Here is a 22159-nt window from a genome sequence, read left to right as displayed (position 1 = left end):
CTTATAGGTACAGAGACGTTTTCCACACATTCCGGTCACATGCGAACGTGTCCCTGAATTTGGGAAATCCAACGCCTGCGTTCCGTTTTCTTTAACATGGTAGTCCCTGACAAACGCAAAATGCATATTTCAACGTCAAAGATTGACTTCGAAAAACAAAGAATACTATGTAAAAAAAGAAAGACGTTGAAAAACGTGGAATCTTATTTATGACTTTCAAATGACAGTTTTAAGTCTCCGAGCGGCGGCTTTCTGGCTCGCATACTGCAGGATCGTGCTTTGGTCGCCTTGAGTCACGAGATTTTGCTCAACAACGGTGAAGTGAAGACGTTGCCTTGCTATATACTCAACTTCAAATCTTAGCTATTTTTAAATGGAATCCAAACAGTAGGTCTTGCACGATGATGGCATCGATGTTCGACGGTTCAGCACAATGAAGTACAGATCACTGCCCTACTCACCGCCAACTTCTTGACCTCGAAAGAATGAAGTGTTGCCGAGCACACTACCATCTGAAAAAGTATAAACGTAGGGAACAAGCATAAGGTATAAAGGGGGCAAAAGCAGAAGACAGTTTGCACATATGTGTATACATCGCTTGACATAAAAAACAAATGAAGAGGCAAACAAATTTTGAACGTACAAACAAAGGTCATGCATCTTCTTTTGTGCAGAAGACACATACAGCCAATCCTTGTGTTCTGCACAAGAAATACTGAATACTGCAGTAAAAGAAACTATCCCACGCAAAAATTTCCATCTGTAGAGATAGCATCTTTGCGTGATGACAAACCCGTCGTGTTCACAAATAGGCCGAATATGATCAACAATGCTCGTAAATGACAATTGCACGTTTGTATTTTGAGCCTGATGGCTGCATTTTTCGTTATAAATGGCCCACTCTGGCAAGCGCTCGGAGAGCAGCCAGCGGAGAGAGCACGTCACATCCGCCGCAATCGTGACATAGTTTGTCTCGGGACCTTACATCCGGACGCAGCAGACGCTGCGAGCTATCCCAGCCAATACTGCTCTGTGGACGTAGCCCGTGATAAGCTTTCCGCGTGTCACTCTGCCCTCTCTCCAAGGTCACGTGACATTCACACGGCCTTGAATAAGCCCCGATGGCTCGTAGCATCTGCTGAAAGCGGCCGAAGCACACCACTGATCGGGCCACCACAAGTAACCCCAAAGCTGCCTTTGTAAAAATTTTGAGCAACGGGTTAATCTTCTATAATCTTGTAGAGGGACAATAGTGACTTCTAGGAAACACAAAAGAGAGTCTCGGGGAGAGGGGAGTTCATCCTTCCCCTCTTCTCTCGTGGTGGCCGGAGGCGAGACAGTTATCGTCACTAGCTGTCAAGGTTCCTAGACGGGCATTACAAACGAGGCGTTAGCGACATCCACCAGGTGCTCTTTGCTAAATGTTTAATTTGTTTTAAAATTCCTTTTTATGTCTTTTTCAACAAGAGATTGGTGTGTCTGATGTGATAGTGCTCCATTGAATTCAAATAGATTAAGAAATAAGTGCCAAAAATTCGTTGTAGTATCCCTTGAAGTCGCTGGGCTAGCTGTCGATCGCTATGACTGGCCACCCGCGTGCTCCGCAACAAAGTGGATGCACAGGCCTTGTACATATACAGTGTGTTGATTACTAAAGTAAATACTGTAAGAGGGTTAACAAACAATGAATGGGAAAGACTAACTATTTTAGGTTCAATTTTATGACAAGACGCAAGCATTGTCAAGTCAGGACCCAATTCTGAAAGCCGACATGTGCAAACTCATCTTCAGTAGAGCTGCAAATCTTCTTTTCTCTCTTTGCATTTTCCAATCGGAAGAAAGAGTCTTTTTCATGCTAGCAACTTGGAAGTTCAAGACATTTCAGAGTAAGTATAAAAGCAATGTTTGAAGGAATCTAATGGAAGGTATTCGGATATGGCTTCGGCTGCGACTACTATATAAAAAAAAATAGAATTTGAGATTAGCCTTCAAGCCCTGTCTTAGGTTGGATATAATTAAGTTTTCAACCGTTCCCAACAAAGAAATATATTTTATGCTTGCTAGTTGTTACCCACAAGTTCATAGTTTTTGGAATATTTTGAAAACATAGCAGTCAAGCAACCTACATTAATTGTTGATTGCGTTCGTGTTGTTAAAGTCAGGTGTTCAAAACCATGTATTCCCCACTGTTTAACTATTTTGTATTTTCCACTGTATTTGTTTATTTATTCACCACTCTCCTGTGTAATGCCCTTGGCCCTAAGGGTAAAAAAAAATAAATAAATAAAAATAAAAGTCAAATGCTATGCTGATTCCCTTAAACCACCTGTGACCCTCCCAACAGCGTTTAATGACCAGTTTCTTCTCAGAAACAACTGTCAACCCTCTAAAACTATAATATTGAAAATCTGGCAAATTATGTTTCAAATGAAGTGCCACTGTTTTGAGTAGTACTAAAGCTCCACAATGACGTCTCGGAAAAAGGCACAAACAAAATATGAAAGGTGGTCAGTGGCACCCTCCCCCACACCTGAAGACGTCGTCCTTCGGCCGTAATCTGCGGTATCTGGCGGTGGACTCGGTTGATCAGTTCACCGTTCCCTCCATTCAGAAGTCCGTCCTAAGCAAAACAGAAAGAAAGATGAAACTTCCACCTCCCTGTTAACCTTTGTATGCATGAACACACACATATCCGATTTACTAGAGCCTTGCACAACCATTCTATGAAGTTTTCGTGATGCATCAATAGAGGAAGAAAAACAATGGCTGCACCATCGTTTCATGCGACATTCCTTGTAGAATGTCTCTCGAAAGTGGCACGCTGATTCGAGCTACACAAGCGACAGGCCAAAAGCTCGTAGTCAGAGGCCTAGAACGTCTGGCTCCATCTTCAGACAACAGTTACACTCCATTCTCCCCTAAACCGAGAGTGCAGTAAGGGCTATGTGCTCCTTGGGCCAGTCATAAAGCTCTCTTTTGCCATGTGATCACCCTCCCGCGCCTACCCCCAAACAAAGAGCAAGGTCGGATGATGAAAAGAAAGCGGCTGATTGGTCCGGAGAAAGCGCAGTTCCCACTGCACCGTCAGCTTAGAAGTGAATGGAGTACAGTCAAGTCCAGACCAGTGGTAGCGAGGGTATAAAGAAAAAACACTCACCGCTTCGTCCAGGACAAAAAACCGCACCTGGAAAATCGAGCCGTGTTGCCTCCTTTTACTGAGAGGATTTGTCCCCAGACATACCGTAAAATACTGAGCATTAGCCCATTCCAGAAAAAGTGCCCATCCCTAAATTTTGTAACATTTGGAAAATACACAAAGGACATATCTTTACATACTGTTGACCTGGGGAGTGCCCATCCCCAGTTTAACGTGATTATCTCCAAATTATGAGAGGGTGCTTGCTCAGGACTTTACGGTAGTCATAATGGAAACAAGTTACAGTTCCAAAAATTGGTTGACTGAATTATGTTGTATAAACGAAAGGTTTTAAGCTTCTGCGAAGGCAAGGTCTAACCTCTAAAGTGAAAGGACAAGGCACAAATAGATTACAAACAAAGAATGTTTCTTTTTGCTCTTATCACTTGATCGCAGTACAATCACTGGCTCAAAATGTCTACTAGTCCTAATTCTTTTAAAACATCACGAGTATAACAAGTACCACCTAAAAGACACATAGCATACTGCCATAAGCTACACTTTAGGTAGACAAAAAAAAAAAAAAGATCAAGAATACATATTCTCATATGCCGCAGTACATATTGAAAAGCTTCAAAGCAAAGCACTCTAGCATTGAGCATTACCAACGTATTGCAGGGAAGCTATAAAGTGAAAGCTTTGGCAGATTGAGCTTGAAACAGACCTGGGTCAGGCTCAGTTCACCAGTGGAGATGAGATCTTCCAGACGACCGGGCGTCCCCACAACGATGTCAACCTGCATAAAAAAGTCGTGTCAATACTCGACTTCGAGGACATTGAAATAAAGAAATGGATGTCTTTCTTAACCAAATCACCTGCAGTTTCCCCTTAAAAAAAAAAAAAAGCATCAAGCTCCCCACTTATTCCATGGTCCTCCTTCACAAGACTAAATTTTAAAATGTCTCTTAAAAGTCATATGCTGCAAACAACTTATTGTTCACAATGACCCAACTTTCACAAACTCCACGACTTGAAATATATGTTGCAAAAAATTTATCATGCAAATACATCACACCCCATGGTTATTTTATGAATATATAGCATCTTATCCCCAATCGCAAATTACTGAGCATGCAATTTATCCCTAAAGCCTGCACTTTACAAAATTAGTGAAATATTAAGCACATGAAAATAAAGTTGTTTACAGTATACACTATCAACATACCACAGTATTTTATGTACGCAGTGCACTGAACAGCTTTGATGATATGCAGAGGCTAATCTGTTATCAACCAATGTTAGTACATACATACCTATACAGATAACTGCTATGTAACAGAAGTCTTCATTCAATTCGCACACTGCTCAGTATACACTCGTTCTTGCATTATGCTACAAAAAATATGTAGTATGTATACATCTACCAAAAAATTCCTTCCAAACCAAAGGGTTTGAATGATCTGCCTCCCACACAATAAGGTAAATCTTGCAAGTGAAGGATAAAAAAGAATATCTTTGTGTTGAGCATATTCTTTATTGAAGAATGCCAAAAAAAAAAACTTTTAGCCTTTCCACTTTGGTGAAGAATGAAGTAATGGCCGGCCGCAAGTCGGCAAGCCAGAGTGGAAAGGCTCGAAAGTAGTGTTGTGCGAATATTCAAATTTTCGAATAGTAGTTTAGAATATTACGCTATTCGATATTCGCTTTGAGAGCAGTTGTAATATTCGTGCTTTTCGAAGTGTTGGCAATCTCGAATTGCGTGTTTGTTTACTGTCTAAAAATCCGTAAGGAATGATTTCTAAAATCAAAAATATACTCACACGTTCGGCAAAACGGTACAAATATTATGGTCGGAACTCTCAAATATATTCATCGTAGTCATTTCATCAACTTCGTTTGAAAACGGGCAAAAGAAGCCAACCAATAAGCTCCAGCAACGCCTGCGCCATCTTTGCCAATCTTGGTGCCATGTATTCCAATAAATAAGTCATACATGAATTAATTAGGGTCTCATTCTCACAAATCAGCCCACTTAATAATTGCATGTCTGCAATAATTATCTTGTATGCCACTTTGCGGCCAAGATTTTTGAACTACAAGTATTCGATATTCGATTCGAAAATATTCGGCCAAAATCACTATTCACTTCGAATTCGATTCGAAATCAAAATCTACTATTCGCACAACCCTACTTGAAAGGTTGCGCCATCTATGAGCGACGGTGGCAAGTGGACAACCAGCAAACACATCACTCTGGACAGCTACCGCCATCTATGAGCGACGGCGGCAACCAGTTTTGTGTCGACATTTCTTTGCAGGGGACACGGTCCTGGGGAAACTAGCCCTTAAGAGCTCTGCTCTAAAAAGCGTTAACACAGTTTCACTGCAGAGACTAAATTATTTGAGACAAGCCACAAGTGTCAATCAACGCAAGGAAGTTTCACCAATGCAATGCCGTAGATATACGACTGCAATGGTAGGTTTCAAGACTCACCCCGTTCCTCAGCATCTCGATTTGCTCCTTTGCAGCTACGCCACCAATCACGAGCAACTCCCTGCAAAAGACGCGGTGAAGACGCCATGCAATCACGCCTGCAATCATTGGCTCAAGTATGAGATCTACCGCAAACACACTTGCCTCTACATTATTCTTAACAGTTTTAAAAATAAAACAAAAATGGGGCGTTGCTCTTAGCAACTAATGGTAGAAATCTAAAAATTTTCACATCTCTTTATAACAACTCTGTTACTGCAAATAACAGTAAGCATGCCCTGCATGCTTTGCTTACATGCCAGACCCTCACACTGGGGCTAATCCAGCAAGTTTGTTATCGCATGTGCATGCAAATGTGCATGTTACTACATGTTAATAATGTAGGACTGTCAAAAGCAAAAGCCAAAATGCGAGAAAGGGGGACCATGAATCTAACCTTACATGTTCTGGTGCAGGCGAACTAGATTCAACACACAAAGGAATCTTCATATTCGGACAAAGCCCAATATTATCCAATGCACGCACCCAGAGTGTTTTATAAAAATTTAGTTACGCCCACAGTTCCACCAAAAGTATAAAAGGCACCTTGAACCCCTTATTTCTACACTTCGGAAGGATTAAATAACGAGCCCAAAACATCAGTTTATTAATTACATAAAAAGCCACCTTTGCAGAAAAATGACGGGCCTTTCATTTATTAGGAAAATTTTTTAACCTGAGAAAACCCAAATTCTGATGGTTGTGATGAAGTAACGCTATCATTATTCCTCGAGCCTCTGACTGAAGAACATAACCTCATTTTTTACCAGTCAAAATCTTATAAATAGGATTTCCTATTTTCCGAGTTTATTTTTCGCAAAATTCAAAGGGTGTTTTTTGAAGTTTAATGTAACCATAGTTCATTTCTGTTAGATTTCCAATTCTCTGAAGTTCAAAGTTTAATATTACTGTGTTCCTCTTTTATTTTTTCAAATTTTGTGTCAAGCTTTATTGCTTTGCACCGGTGTGTTTGGAGGATCAGCTGATGCAGAGAAGCATCTCAGCTTGGTGGGTTTATAAGTTTGCTGAGGTGGGTGCTCGATATATCTTTTGCTTATAAAGGGTGCCTGAAATACTCGGGCTCGATTTAAAATGGACCGTAAAAATCGGCGCCTGCACGTAGCAATCTAAATTTTTTGTCAAAGGTCTATTTCACAGGTCGGTTTTATCTTGTAAAATTACAAAGCATAGCTCCCTTTCTGTAAAACATGAAGCCAAAAATCTTGCCAGGGCCAACGGTGGACGGAAACGCAGACGACAAAGTTGAGAGGCGGGGCGCATTTGGGGCACCTATTGATAGATGAGCTACCTCCTTATCAAGACTGATGGACATCATCTTTTTGTAATGTACCTTTGGTTTAAAAATAAAAACGGACAATGATAGCAAAACTTGAAGTAACAAGAATAAAAGAAAACGCAGTTGCATAACGATGGCGCCAACGGCGCGCTTGCTGCCGACCGATTTCGTCTGTCGTTTGCTGGTCAACTACATCTTTACACGCTGCTCCCGACGCCATCTATCAATATCTGCGCCAAACGCGCCCCACCACTCGACTCGGTCGTCTGCCTGTTCTGGCCCCATTTTTTACAGAAAGGAAGCTACACCTTGTAATTTTGCATGTTAAAAACAACCTGTAAAATACAACCTTGACGAAAAGTTTAAATAGCTATGTGCAGCCGCCGATTTTTACAGCCCATCTTAGATCCCAGACTGGCAAATTCAGACACCCTATACTTCAAATGTTTCAAAAGTAGGGGCTGGGCGACCACACAGTATTTTACGGTAAGTCCCTAGGCACAGTCTCCAATTTCATAGGTTTTTCTCTGGTCAGCGGTGGTCCTTTCGAACACTTTGAAACAGGTTCCACTGCATACTGGCAACCCAATTTTTTATGCAAAGGCAGGCCCAGAGACATCTCTGCTCGCACTCACCGCACAACAGGGTCCTTAAGGTGCTTCTTGAAGCTCGTGATGCACTTGAGTGTCTGCTCTGCCAGCTCCCGAGATGGCTGAGGATTCGCACAAACTCGGCGTTAGGAACGTGACAAACAGGTTTTGGGGGATCTCGCGTGCCAAACCAAAGAAGGGCGTCCGGCACGCCCTCTCGGTCACACGCCGACCCCCCCCCCCCCTCCCCCCCCGCAATGAACCTTTGACGGACTGCTGGCACCTCGGCCGGCATTCAAACCCACCAACTGGACGAATGCGACGTGCTCGAAGAATGCACAGATAATTACATAATTAATGGAAGAAAAAACGAGACTGGAACGACACAGCTCTTAAAACTGCCATACTCCGTCGCCCATACAAGGTTGGCTACTTGGTTTCTTCTCAAAGTGATTTGGTATTCGACATAGAGAGAAGAAAAAACTGGCGTGATCTGTGCATCTTCTAAACACGAAAAACGCCATCTTTTTTGGGGCTTGATGGGGATGCGCATTTTAAGGCAAAACGAAAGCTGCCTGTCTCTTTGGCATGTTCCAAAGGTGCATGAAATTCATAGCCTTTATAGGTCCTTTTTGCCTCGCTGCACCCGTCGTCCTTGCCGTACCATTGCTTCTCTGGCACGCTAGATGATGTACCACGACGTGACATTGTGAAGTCTTGTTGTTACATGATGTAGCAGTGCCACGCGACTCGATGTCGCAACGTCAATTCATAATGTAACCCGACACCACGGTGTCATGTGTCGTTACGCCATATGACACCGCAATGTCAAACCGCCATGACACTATAGTATTGTCATCGAGGATACACGCCAGCAAAGACACAAAAGCACCAACAGCTGGACCTACAAATGCTATGCATTTAAATAAAGAGACCCGAAACCTCAATGATGATGGCTTGGGGCGCATTCTTGACGCTCTTGGGGGCTCCCACCGAGGTTCCTGCAAGAAACGTGCCACAAACCAGTTTTATTTCTTCCAAACTCCTCAACGACGGGTTTTAGATATACAATGAGAACGAAAGAGGCCGCCGTAAAGAGTTGTGTCGTCTGTAAAATGTCCTATTTTTACGACATAGTGAAACGTGCCAAACAGCAATGGCCAGTTGCGAGCTTTCTCACCAGTCACAGTGGACTCCACGATGCACTCTTTGGGTGCTTCCGAAACTGCAACAAAGCCGTCCTGAGAAAGAAATTAGAGAAAAAAAGACATGAAGAGCAAGCTTTGGACAGCAAATAGGCCCCTCTACACTACAGTTAATTAACCAACAAAAACATTTCTTCAAAAACATTAGCCTTTTTGACGGTGACTCGAACTTGGGCATCTGCACCAGCCAACGTTGGCACGAGCCTCACAAGTTTGACACCAATTTATTTGACTAGAGAGAGTAGGTTCATTTTATAATATAGTACATTCATATCGTGAAGACAGCAATACACTATGTAGTAACGCGAAATTGAAGTAGTAAATTCTGGCAGAGTCCTAGAGTTAAATTTTTTTTACGGAAAAATCTGACTTCACTGTAGAGAAATTCCATGGTATAAAGACAATACTTAAAAAGTTTTCAACGTTGCTTGACACTAGAGGTACAAAGATTGGCAAAAATATGTGAACGTAGGAAAAAGTTACTTCGTAAGCTGACTTTACTATGAAAAGGCTCTACTGTATTACAAAATGCAAAACGTCAAATGTCCTGTCTCAACGTTGAGTTTCAGCGGCCATGGCATTGCCAGTTAAAAAAACGTTGCTCACCGCCGGCGGATGTTTGAACGGGGTGCCCCCAAGGTTGAACTCCATTTCAGCATTCTGAAGAGAAAAAGATGGGAAACTTTAAGGGTTTACACGTTAAACCAAGAAAAACAAAAAGGATGAAGTAAGGAATGATAAAGAGAATTCATGCGATGCAAAGTGATGCACGAGCCCTCTAAAAACATGTAAAGTGGCCCAGACGCTGCTCAAAACATTGCCAAGATCTCCCAGATTATTTTTCATCTTCATTCAATAAACTTTAGGGTTGAACAAATATTTGATTAATAACCTATTCTATATTCGCATCGAGATGAACTGCGATATTCATATTTTTCGAAGTATCGATCGTGGTGGGTTAGCCCCGTTGAGCGCGCTTCAGACCGCGCACGGGTGCACTGCGGAGAAGCAACACCAGAGGAAGCGAACTCCGCGGGTGTTGTATGGTGCTTGGTGTATTATAAAGAGACAAAAACTTTATGAATGTTGATATCTACATTGCAGTAAAATTTTCAAAATTAAACTGTGGCCATTATGCAAAAGCATGTAAGGCAGAGGTGCCCTCACCAGCTGCATTAATCACTAATCAGTGATTGTCTATATTTTTTTAATTGGAGATTGAAGACAGGATACTTGCATATAGCAAGAAGAGTTATAAATCCCCTCTGATTAGGTTTAGCTGGCCATCTGTATTAATTTAGCGTATGTCAAATCCGTAGGCACTGGATCTCCTGAGGCCACTCCATAAATATAGTTATACTAAAACTAACTTAGCTTAGAGATGGACAAGTGAAAGCTTGGGAACAACCTTCACGAGTTCAACTTGGTTTTCACTCAAGCACGGTGCAACAGGAGTGAAAGGCTTCGAGGAACCATTAAACATTCGATTCAAACATGTTCGGCCAAAACCACCATTCGCCTCGAATTCGCTCCAAACACACAAAATCTACTAATCGCACATGACTACTCAATTTCTATCGGGCTCTGCTCTGCAGAGCGAGGAGAGTCCTACCTTGAGGACGACTGCTGGGAAAAACGGGGACCTCTTCAAGTTCTGCGGGATCTGGAACGCTTCTCCGAGGTCGATGCCTGCGCAGACAACGATTCAGGACCATCAAGTTAGGATGCGACCGATGTGTCTGCCACATCCTAGCTTGCGATCCCTCGATTTCCACCCAATGATGCCATGCTCGCGTGGTGCCGTTGCCGGCCGCGATTTCAGCAATGGCACAGCGGTAAAACTGGGTACAGCAGACGCCCATTCTACCGTAGGTCACTCCCCAGCTTCCCAGCCCACGGAAATTTTGCGGCCAAGAGGTGGGACGCCGCGACGACGGAGACACTCGCGTTTGCTCATACTCTCTTGCCGGAACTTCTACGGCCAACTGCCGGTAAAGCCACCAACTAAGCTGTGCTTTAGAGTAAAGAGACTTTGGTCATCCTGGTGCCCAAAACAATCGTTGCCGCGGCTATCCCAAGCTTCGCCCGAAGCCGCAACAGGCGCTTTCGCGTCCTCCACAAAATGTTTGAACGGTACGCGACAAAACGAACTGACATCGCCCGGGATTTCCAACGTCGCACTTAGGCGCAGGAAGTCGCATTTTCGAGTTGTAAATGTGGCTGACTGCGCCCGCTCTGCACTGAGCACCAAAATGGCGGCACCCGCAAGAAAACTAAGGAACAAAGTGCCGACGCTCCGAGCGTAGCTTACTCGGTGGCTCCTAACCGCCGGGATCGCGATATCCGACGGCACGACGAGTCGACTACCGTAAAGCGATTCGTTGCCACTTAGGGATCGCTTTCGACGCACGGCTGACGTGGTACAGTAAACGCCCCAGCCGAAGGGGACGTCTAGGAACTGTAGTCGTGACAAGAGAAAAAAAGGGGCCCACGCGTTCCCCAGATCTACCGTTCTTGGAGAACTTGATGGTCCCCGCGTCAAGGTCCAGGTAGCAGCCGATGACGTCGTGCATTCCAAAGGGCTGTGAAGAACGTAGGAGTGGAATATTAAAGACGGACGAATTCACGGCTAAGCAGAGCGCAAGTTTATCTGCTTCTTGCACAGGGGTTGCAAAGACGTCAGAATGCGGGGCTCTTGTTGGCTGATTGAAAAGAATAGTGGGAAGACCTCAAGGCATCTAGCGTCGAGGTCTACCCAATATCTTTTCAATTAAAGCCAGTCAGAACTCGGCGTTGTTCAGACGTCACCGCAACCCCTACACAAAAAGCAGACGACTTGCTCTCCACATATATCAACTTTAGCAGTGCATGGTCGGTGGTTCTCAAAGTGCTTGAAGCTTTCACTTTTCCCCAAATATGGGCACCTATACAGAAAAACTGCCTGTCACTTTGGCACGTCCCAAAGGCATTTGCAATGTCACGGTGTCATGTAACGTCACCGTGTCACAAAAGCTCGTGATGAGATGACTATGTCATGTGACCAACGCATTGTCACAGTGCCACCTGATGTAACAATGTCACATGATGGAATGTCAGCACAACATCAGTGTCACAAGCTGTCATAGCGTCATGCGACACTACAGTGTCACGTGACATTACAGTGTCACATGACGACAGTCACACTGATGATGGTTGTCACACAACAGCTTGATGTCACCATAGTTATGTCCCAGACGCAGACATTAAGGTACTAAGAACAGGCCCTATGTATGCTATGTTTAATGCAGAGTTTTTAAGATATTGCTTCATCAATTTTCACATTTTTTGCCCGGTTTAAAAATTGCACCCATAAAGAGTGTCACTGTCGTTTCAATTGTGTCGTCACTATCTCGGCAGCACGTGTCATTGCTGAGTGCGCCAACAATGCCTTTGACAACGTGAGCTAAACGACCATGTCACTCTTCCAAGCACCATTAAGGGCAGAGCTTGAAGCTCTCTTTTTGCTTACAATTTTTAAATTGGGGGAAAACAAAAAACACAAATATTTATTGATTCATATTTTAAAAACCAATACCTTTTCACAAATTCTTTAAATTGGTCTGGCCTCTAATATTAATTGCCGTCAATACTGTAATTGCAGCATGGTCCCTAAAATCAATACTTGAAAAGTTAATTAATGAAATAAGCTCATTAGTCTACTTAACATGACGATTATTCCCTCATCTAATATCTGCCGAGCCTGATAAATACATGATGAAGACGGCACTCATCTAACTCTTACCCGTTTTTAGAAAATCTGTTTGAAATAAAATTTAACGCTTAATGCCCAAACATAGCCGATTTCCTTTAGCCATTTCCTGATTTGTCTTAAACTATTAAATGAGAAAGCTTTTTTAAAATGGCAGCCAAATATTTTTGTCGTCCTGCCGCTGACCAAAGTGTAGCTTACCTCTCCGTACGAATCAAATTGCTTTCCAAACGACTTCTTGCCAGTGCCTCCGAACCCAAAGCCCTGTCGGTCAGTCCCTATAAAAGAAATGTTGCTTGTGAAAGATGTCATATGTAAAGAAATTATTGCTTACATTACATAAATACATTTAAGACTACTTCAGTCACACAAATAAAGAGGTTCATACAATCAAGCAAAAGGTGAAATGCAAATTCCATAATATACCTAGTATTTTCAAAATTATATTTGTCTCAAATAAATAAAACATGACAACCATGCACACTTCCAGGCTCAAACTCAGTCAATGCTAAACCTAATCTTTGAAGAACAACCATATAGATCTGTGGTATCCACTACAGTGCATGTAAACGACCTGACAAAATCGGATAGTTGAATTTGATTTAAAAACCTAGGTAATACTGAAAGAAATTCACAACTTTCTCCGAGGTGCTCCAAACATCTTCTGTCAAAAATCTAAACGTAAATTCGAAAAAAAAAAAAAAAAAAAAAAAAAAGTCTTAAACTTTTTTAAGGCTCCCCAGACTTCTCCTGACAAAAGTTTAGCAAGAACCTCCGCTGACATTCTCTGAACTTCAGTGAGGTTCACAAAACATCTCCCAACAAAGCTGAGCTAAAAAAAAATGTATATATTTGCAAAATTTATTAATTTTTTTTTGAGCTCTTACAACTCCTCTCTTTGGCAGCAGACTCTACTGAAGTTTGCTCAGCTTCCCTAATCCCACAAAACTTCTCCACGGTTTTTGTTCAAAGTTCTTTAAACTTGTTTACCTTTCCCTCGGGAAACAGTATCAACCTAGGCCTCCCAACAGCCTACACACTTCTGTTGCATAACCACTAAAAAAAGAAAAAAACGAAGTGAGGTTGCCTTACCCAAGTCAAGGGACGCAGCCAGGGTAGACCAGCCAACACGGCAGAGACCTTCATCCGTCACTTTGGATTCATAATAGTACTTCCCTTTGATGAAGAGAAGAAATATTAGACATCTCAGCAACAGTCCACTGAACTGGTGACAACTTAGGAGACCAATATTTAACATTTCCTGATGAGAATTAGCACACAAGAGAGGCACCACAATTTTTGGGCTGCGGAAATAATTGACTGCCAACTGCCGGCAAACTGATTTTTCATTTAAAACCCTTAAATAATAAATACATGTGCATCACCAAACTACCATATTTGCACAAAAAATACAGATATAGTGGCTGCATGCAGTGCTTGCAGTGAAACTAAATGATAAAGTCTTATTAGATGGAGCTAAGATTAAGCCAATATCCACCCTGACTGTGAGCACAAACTGGTGCAGAAAACTAATCAGAAAAATATTTTGAAATACTACAAACAACTCCTGAAGGTAAGAATGGTGTGAGTATAAGACCATTCTCAAACAATTCATGGTTGTCGCCATGATACTACAAAACCTACCCCGGTACTGGAGTCCCTTTGTACACCGGCAACCATGCCAACCCTTCTGGTCTCTGCTCTGGGTTGTCAGACCGTTAGGACTCACGGCTGAAAAAGTCACAATAATATCACAGGGTGTTATTAACAGTGCGCATTGGTTCTGAACTGAGATAGCCATGAAAGCGAGCACTGGCTATCCTATATAATAAGTAGAGATGCCGCAAACCTTTTGCAAACCCAAGGTTCGAAGATTGAACCAAGGGGATTGAAAGGTTTGCAACGTTTCGAAGCGTCAAACTTATTACATAAAAACTTTTACAATTCTAGAACTTTCAAGATTTTTGCGCTGAGAAATTCAATTGTTTTAGAACTTCTGATCTTTTTTAGAAATTCTACAATTTCGAACTTTCAAACTTGATACAGTTGAATCTCGTTAATTCAAACTCGAGGGGGACGGAAAATTTGTTTGAATAAACGGGAGTTTCCTCCCATGGAGATGCATAGGATAAGACCTGCATGTTAGTTTGAATTATCCACAAGTTTGAATTAAGAGAGTTTGGATTAATGAGAGTCGACTGTATGCTAAAATATGCGACGAGTTTCAAACTTTCGATCCTGCCGAGTTCAAATATTCGACGAACTTCGAACTTTTGAACAAAGGTTTGACAAAGTTTGAATTAAGTTCACCATAGGTTTGAGGCAACAAATATAAATAATACACAAAATGTCAATGTGTGAAGTGGAGTTGAAATTGTATTTAGGGTCAGTCTTACTTAGCTGATTGTGGCACGATCAGCTAAGGGGGGGGGGGGGGGGGGGGGGGTGAATTGGGGGGTCAAACCCCCTCCCAAAATCATCACTTTCTTTTTTTTTTAGTAAAGGAAGACAAATATTGAATGACCACTGAATTGTTCCAGCCAGCCGGGGGGTTGGGGACTTGTGAAATGTACAGTGCAACGACTACTACATGCAAAAATGGGGCAAAGCCCTTCACCTCGGTAATGAAAATCCCCCACCCCCGAAAATAAATCCTGGCTACATCACTGTCCTCGCATCAAGGAAAGGCGCGAGCGGAGTGCGACGCCGATGCACTATAGCAAATGCTCAATCGGCGCTTCCTTCATCACCATTAGTAACCGGCTGCATTTTAGAGTGGCAAATATTTCCATTGATCGAAGAAGAAAAGTTCCAGGCAGCAGCAATATGGTTAGCCCAATAACAACCGGTCGTGACTTGATCGGCTGTATTAGGCCGGATGGTCCCCTAATGGTTGCATTCTCCCCAACCCTGACTTGTGTCGAGTGCTGTGCATGTGTTCAGTGTTTTCTCCATCCCACGGGTCATCCCGCCAAACATAAGTGCCCAGAGAAACTAAACATTTTTGGGAAAGCCTGGATGCCTTTGTGTGTATGCGGTGTCCCATATATTTAGTTGTCTTATGCCAGCATTGCATTTAGGTGACGTTTGATCGAAACGCTACTAGTTTTCAAAGTAAGAGGTATGTTCAACTTGGGGATTTTCGATGAATCGTTCAACCAGATAAACACTTGTTTCTTAAGTTAAGGAAAATAGAGAGTAATACACATAGTACCGTCAGTACCACAGCACTGACAAGGAAGGATTATGCTCACAGCATAAAAGAAATTGGCGACGTTTCCAGTAAAATTTGTCGCACATTTCACATTCCTTTTTTATGATTTCATGAAAACGGTTTGAAAGTGAGAAATTTGATCTGCTTCCGTGAAATTAAAAAAACTTCAAACTTAAATTCAGAACTTTCGAAGTTTTCAAATTTCTACCTCAAATAAATTCAAAATGTTTAAATTTTGCGAATTCAATCTTAAATAAATTTAAAATGTTTAAATTTTTCAAACAAAATGTCAGAAATTTGAAATTTTTGAGCTCAAACTTTTAGAAACTTTAATATTTCGAACTATTCAAATTAGAACCTTAGCGGGGTCCTAAAGTTGAAAACTTTTCAAGTTCGAACCTTAGCAAGGTTTAAAAACTGTGAACCTTTCGAACTCAAGCTTCAGGAGGTTTGTAGCATCCCTAATAAAAGGGCTATATCAATGCATGCAACAGCTAGGATCTCTGAAAACTCGCTCAGAAGTGTACCTCACCTAAGGCAGATCCTCTGTCGAAGAAGCTCATGCCCCATTTGGTGGCGGCTGAAACAGATAACAAAACAACAAGACAGAGTTCAAATTCTCCACGGAAAATATAGTAGCATCGATTCCTGTGGCACAAAAGGAACCGGCACACCTATCCAGCACGGGTTCAAGAGCACTGCTGCGGAATCGGGGGTAGAGAATTGCACTGTCTTCCTGCCCATCTGACTTTGATGGGTGACATGTTGCAGGCCACGGCTGAGTGGCGAGTGCTAAAGGTCCCCACCGATATTATAACCTTGTTAGTGACTTTCAGTAGAGTAGATTGTAGGGCTAGTTGGTTTTGGAACTTGGAATACATATTCCAAGTATTCCATCTTACAGACACCTGAACATGACAATGCAATCTCTCAGCTAAAAAAAAGAAAGTCAAATGTTGAGCAGTTTCTTGTCCCAAAACCTGATTTGGGCCCAAGACCCATGCTAGGACTAGTGTACGTCGGAACGTCGGATCGCATGCACCTTGGGCCAGATTCAAACCTGCCCACTTATACCGTATGAGGTGGTTAGGGTCTAAAGAAAGTTACCATGTAAACGCCGTTTTCAATTCGAAGTACCACAGAAGTTCCCATGAAATCCTTTGTCTTCACGTCTTTACTTATGCCGTGGACGGAGGAACGCTCAAGAAGGAGAGCATGGAACGCGTGCCCACTCACGTGCAGCGCCGGTGGCCCCGCCCTTCTTCCCTCGTCCGAGCTCTTCGTCCTTCAGGGTCTCCCACACAATCTGCAGAATTGGGAGGCAGAACGCCCCAGTCTTCCCGCTCCCAGTCTCCGCAGCCTAAAGGGAGAATTCGGGGCCAATGAGCACTTGCGATAATAACAATAATAATAACAATAATACTTTTCATTTACACGAAAACACAGACAGAAACGCGCTGGCTCACGAAAGTAGCAGAACGACTGTGCAATATCTCTTTTAAGAGGGACAGAAAATGCGGTGCAGTCTTCATTGTGCCGTTGACTTACCCTAAATTACCGAGCAACCCCATACCCAAAAGTCGACGATCGTAAGAAAATGGGAACAAGTACTTGTTAGGTCAGAGAGCAGAAGAGCAGAAGAGGCATGTGCTGGGGTAGGCCTTCGTTTGATGTCGTCGGTCGTGCCACTTTTGTTTAGCTTGCTTGCTTCATGGCAGCACTCACATTGATCCCCTCCGCTTTGCACCGGCGCACACGTGTAAAGTCTCTCGCTGCTCTGCACGAGCTTTTCGGAGAAGCAGCCGATGCCGAGGAGCACTTCGATTAGCTTGAGGGGCCTCAGAAGTTGGCTGGGGTGTGCACTCCATGTGTCCTTTGCTTATATATTTCATGTTTCATAAAGATGGGGGTGGGCGCTTAACGAGATGAGGGTGCATGCTCGGCACTTCTACGGCAATGGACCACGAGAATTGTGGCTCCTCGATCCAGCGATATGCATAGATTTCCACGGGCTGTTGTGGGGTGGTGGGTTAGTACTCTAGAACTTTGTGTGTGTGATTAGACTGGCAAACAACTAAATCTCAATTGAAAAAATAAAATAGCATTTTATTATGGCTGGGTATTTAGCTATAGAGCTGAAATGCTATTAAAAAAAGAAAATCATTTGTGTTGCTGAAACGTTTGATTTGACAAAAACCTATAGCGGTAAAAATGCCGACCTCCCCGGCTTTCTTTTGTGGGAACCATTCTGTCGGTATAAATACTGCGGCATATCTCAGAGGGATCTCATGGGCGAAGTCTGCTCCATTTCGGGCCTCAGTAAAAAGGTACCACATCCAAAGTCAAATTTGGGGGTTTTACGTGCCAAACCTACGACGGGCATCTGGCACGCCCCAGCGGAGGACTGAGGATTAATTTCGACCACCTCGGGATCTTTTGTCGTGCAACCGAAAGCTCGGTTACACGGCGCCTTCTCCGCAATAAGCCTCCGTCATATTGCGGGCACCTTGGTCGGGATTCGAACCCGCCACCTGGGAATCTGTAGGCCGGCGCTCTCGCCTCGGAGCCACCGAGGCGGCTGAGGTACCACATCCGAAAAGACAATTTTATTGCTACTTTTAGTTTTTTGCACAAGTAATTAAATTTTCTGAAACCTTAGAAACCAAAGTTCACCAGCTTTAGATGTGTCGTTACCAAAAGTAGGGTGGTCGACAAACGGGTTGACAGCGCAACACAACTACCTAATCGCCTTGGTAACATTCTGCACAGAGACTGTTACTAAACCTGCTGTTTGATGGCTTACTTTCGTCTGCGCATGCATAAGTGGCCGTACAACAACCAGAAGAGGAGCGCTTTATTCTCTTCAGACAGGAAAATTGACGAGCTGAATGCGTCATGCCAGGGACGCTTAGCGCAATTCACGAGAATCACGGATGAGAAAAAACGAGCCATGTCGCAAGCGTAGGCTACCGGTTTCGACGAAACACTGCAACGCAAAAAGCACAAACAAAAATATTTGTGAAGAAAAAAAAAATTAAACCTTGTTTTTGATTAGGAAGAATGCGTCAAAACAGCATTATTGGGCAGCTTGATGAGACGGTTCTGCAACGTGCTCCGAAGTATTTCCAAGAGCTTACCATGAGCACGTCTCCACCTCCGAGAATCAAAGGTACAGCTTCGGCCTGTACGTCGGTTGGAAGCCTGCCCAGAGAGAAGACGGGGAAAAAATTTTCATACAGGGTAGGCAGAAAGAGTACACACAGAAGATAAAAGGGCGTCCAACATTGTTCTGTCTAGTGCGTTTATAGTTTCTACGTACCCAGACCATCACCAGTTTGCTAATCAGTTAGCCAATTTTAAATAATGCAAACAGACTAATTTTTGTGGGCGAATATATTTCACAATATGAGTCCACGCGCTACGTTTTGCACATGTGCATCTGGGAAGGAGCACACTTTTGGTGTTTGGCGTGTCTTTTATTGATATCATCTTTTGCTGCTCGCTCCTATCATAGTCACCGCTGCGGCAATGATAGCGCTGCAAAATAGAAATGCATGTTCAAAGACACAGTTAGTGCGAGCATGGATTCGGAATTTTTTCGCTCAGTCTGTGCTCGAGCAGGTTATAGCGAAGACCACCAAATTTTTCTGCCCATAGACATTATAGAACAACAATTCTTTTGATAACAGCCTTTCAGCAATGAGAGACAATCAAGAATGAATGCTGATCACTTGTTTGCAATAACAATGTGCTGCTCTGTAGCATACCATGTTGATGCACCTAAAAAATAATAAAAATAAAAAAAGAAATGCTTTTTTTTTTATTATTATTAACACGCATTGACGAATTTGCTGACCTTAGGCTCTAGTGAGAATTACGACGTGGACCGCTTGGTGATGTAACAGATTTCTGAAACTGCTTCGAATAAACCTCGTTTCTTCGACACTGCATTTTATATCATGAGGTGATGTCATGCATTTCATTAGTTAAAAATCTGCATTTTGGAAGGAAACTTTGTTCTGAAGTCATGCTTGTGAAGGCTGTAACATATGCACGATACATGCGCCATTGCGATGCAGTGCACAAGCGGCAGAGGCATCTGCGTCTGCTTCTCAGTACCTGGTAATGGCAGCCGGCGGGCGGGTATAGGGGAAGTGACGTCACGTGAAAACTACATATAGCTTGCTCTGCACGTAAAATCAAATATTGATCCATGTGCACTTCCACTTAACTACCATGTAGGTGTCATTTCCGTTCTTTTCTTTTTTTTTTAATGTTCGAGGTAAGAAGTTGTACATTGTCTAGTGCGGTTAAACAATTAACCTTGCCACAGACGTTTTACCCGAAAGTCCTAGCTTGAAAGCATTCAAACCTTCTGTGATCAGTTGTAGCACGATTCTCCCGGTGACAATTCCTCCGTCCCAAATGCCACGTGTCATTTCCCCCGGGTGTCAAAATCTCTGCCGTAAAATCCTCATCTTGCCTCTCTCGAATGCCAATGTCCCCATGTCTGATTCACCCTTTCGTAATCATCGTTATCACCTTTGCTATGTAGTGAGAACCGCTGCTTTGCAAGTCAGTGTCAGCATTAATTGCATTTCTTCAGGGAGTTCTTTTTTAATCTTGATTCTTCCCCTGTTCAAGTTAAACTGTTTGCAGACGACTGTATGGTTTTTAAAAAACTGGCAACGGTCCAGGACCAGGAAATTTTCAACCACTGCAGGATAAATCTTCTTGTGGAGTAAGCAAAGGGGTATGGTAACTGATTTTTGTAAGACTGTCTCCTGCATAATTACAAACAAGAACAAGGTCTAAAACTTCCGCTACTTTATACGTGCCATTAAAGAATTGAAGTATTTGGGGATTATTTTGGCTAATACTCTGCGCTGGAATAGTCATGTGGATGACACCAGAGCCTTTTATGCTGGGAGAGTTCGAACAGTTAAGTTTCGCATCTGGAAACGTATGTCCTCAAGATGCGCAGGAAGCTACAACACACCGGCGCTCGCTTCCCGTGGTAGAGTATGTTATAAATCTCCTGTTTTGTGTGTGTGTTGAACTTTTTCTTTCTTGTGAAGACCGAAAGGTTCACAACATTCTGATTAATAAATAAATAAGTATATAAATAAATTAATAAATTTGAATCAGTCTACTATTTGCCATTATTTACTATTTTGTGTTTACTGTGTCAAACTCTCTGCCCTCAAAGAAGGTAGGGTGAGGGTAAGACGGGCCGGGGAGGAAGAAGCAGATGGAACGCTAAAGAGAGGAGGTTTCCCCCTCTCTTCTCCACCGTTCTGTCTGCTTCCTCTTCCCCAACCTGTCTTACCCCCGCCCTACCATGTTGAGTTACAACGGACTGCAATGTTGTTATCGTTTCCATAAGTCATTGAACATTCTCTGCATTTTAAGTATATGGTGTCCAAATTTTCTGCCATTCCATTTTGTACTTGAAATCCTTGCTTCCCCAGGTTTATGTGCTGTGGCTGGCATCGGTATACGTTTGTCCTTCAACCCGTAACGAGACTTGGGGGAGACGCCGTGGGAATTGATAAGGGGATAGGGGCACGGGGGATTCTGATGGCGGGGGATTCTGATGGCCGGGGATTTTGAGGACGGGGCAGATAACGCGGGCAATTTGCAGCTGGGGTTTTGACACGGGGATTTCGGGACTGGGTTATTTCGTGCACCACCCCGTTGATCGTGTATGCAATGTGTGCTCTTCAAACTAAAACGGTCAATGAGTAATATACTCACGTCCATTCCATGTCTTCGACTGCTCTTGCAATCTCGGGCAGAACGCCCATTTCTTTAAGAAAAAGTAACAACACCGTTACTGTAACAACTATTATTAATATTGAACGTTCAAGACATGCGACAGGCTTACACTCCAGCACGGCCTCATCGAACTTTAGAGGAATAATACGTAAAATACGTTTAATTTCACATTTACTAAAATATTGTACGAGTTTAAAATAACAGATATCAGCAGGTCACACGTTATGCACACATCCTGGTTTATTTGTAGTAAAAACATGTTAAAAACTTTTTTTTTTTCTTCAAGTTTTGCTTTGATGCCGGCATCGTGAAAGGGTGAAACCATCGAGGCACAGGCACGGCTGTTAAAAGGGTTTCAGAGACCACATGGCTAAGTATGTCAAAATGTTGCACTTGGGACAGTTACACGATAAAATTAGTAGAAGAAATGACGAGTTACCTTCGAAAGCAGTCATAATACAGCAGAGAAAACGTCAGGAATCCTAACACTGCGAACCTCAGCCAAAAACCGAAAACAGAACTTTGGCTTTGGATAAAGATCTGGATAAAGATCTGGATTGGATGTGCTGATGAGCCGAATTGTTTGTTTTTCTGACTTGAGATTTTAAATTAAGCTTTGCAACAATATTAACTTAAAACAACACATTCTTTATTATAA

At 42.8% G+C, this 22159-nt stretch overlaps 1 protein-coding gene across 1 annotated transcript in view; it reads right to left on the bottom strand.

Moving 5' to 3' along the window:
- LOC8030344 (ATP-dependent RNA helicase DDX1) overlaps window positions 1–22035 on the bottom strand; it is a 41874-nt gene extending 19839 nt beyond the window's left edge. Inside the window, exons 1-19 of the mRNA XM_029967183.4 lie at window positions 21941–22035; window positions 21481–21532; window positions 18861–18924; window positions 16960–17083; window positions 16256–16303; window positions 14154–14240; window positions 13602–13685; window positions 12711–12787; window positions 11271–11343; window positions 10374–10450; window positions 9368–9421; window positions 8737–8797; window positions 8499–8557; window positions 7602–7678; window positions 5631–5691; window positions 3861–3932; window positions 3158–3184; window positions 2531–2620; window positions 462–512 (exon numbers count right to left, since the gene is read on the bottom strand). Of these exons, the coding sequence (XP_029823043.1) occupies window positions 462–512; window positions 2531–2620; window positions 3158–3184; window positions 3861–3932; window positions 5631–5691; window positions 7602–7678; window positions 8499–8557; window positions 8737–8797; window positions 9368–9421; window positions 10374–10450; window positions 11271–11343; window positions 12711–12787; window positions 13602–13685; window positions 14154–14240; window positions 16256–16303; window positions 16960–17083; window positions 18861–18924; window positions 21481–21532; window positions 21941–21956 (1254 nt within the window). The 5' untranslated portion in view covers window positions 21957–22035. The remainder of the gene's footprint in view (window positions 1–461; window positions 513–2530; window positions 2621–3157; window positions 3185–3860; window positions 3933–5630; window positions 5692–7601; window positions 7679–8498; window positions 8558–8736; window positions 8798–9367; window positions 9422–10373; window positions 10451–11270; window positions 11344–12710; window positions 12788–13601; window positions 13686–14153; window positions 14241–16255; window positions 16304–16959; window positions 17084–18860; window positions 18925–21480; window positions 21533–21940) is intronic.
- Between the last annotated feature and the right edge of the window lie 124 nt (window positions 22036–22159).

Source organism: Ixodes scapularis, unplaced genomic scaffold, assembly GCF_016920785.2.
Source record: "Ixodes scapularis isolate PalLabHiFi unplaced genomic scaffold, ASM1692078v2 PGA_scaffold8__174_contigs__length_109621045, whole genome shotgun sequence".
Taxonomy (NCBI): Eukaryota; Metazoa; Arthropoda; class Arachnida; order Ixodida; family Ixodidae; genus Ixodes; species Ixodes scapularis.
This window is presented reverse-complemented; position numbering and strand designations above follow the sequence as displayed.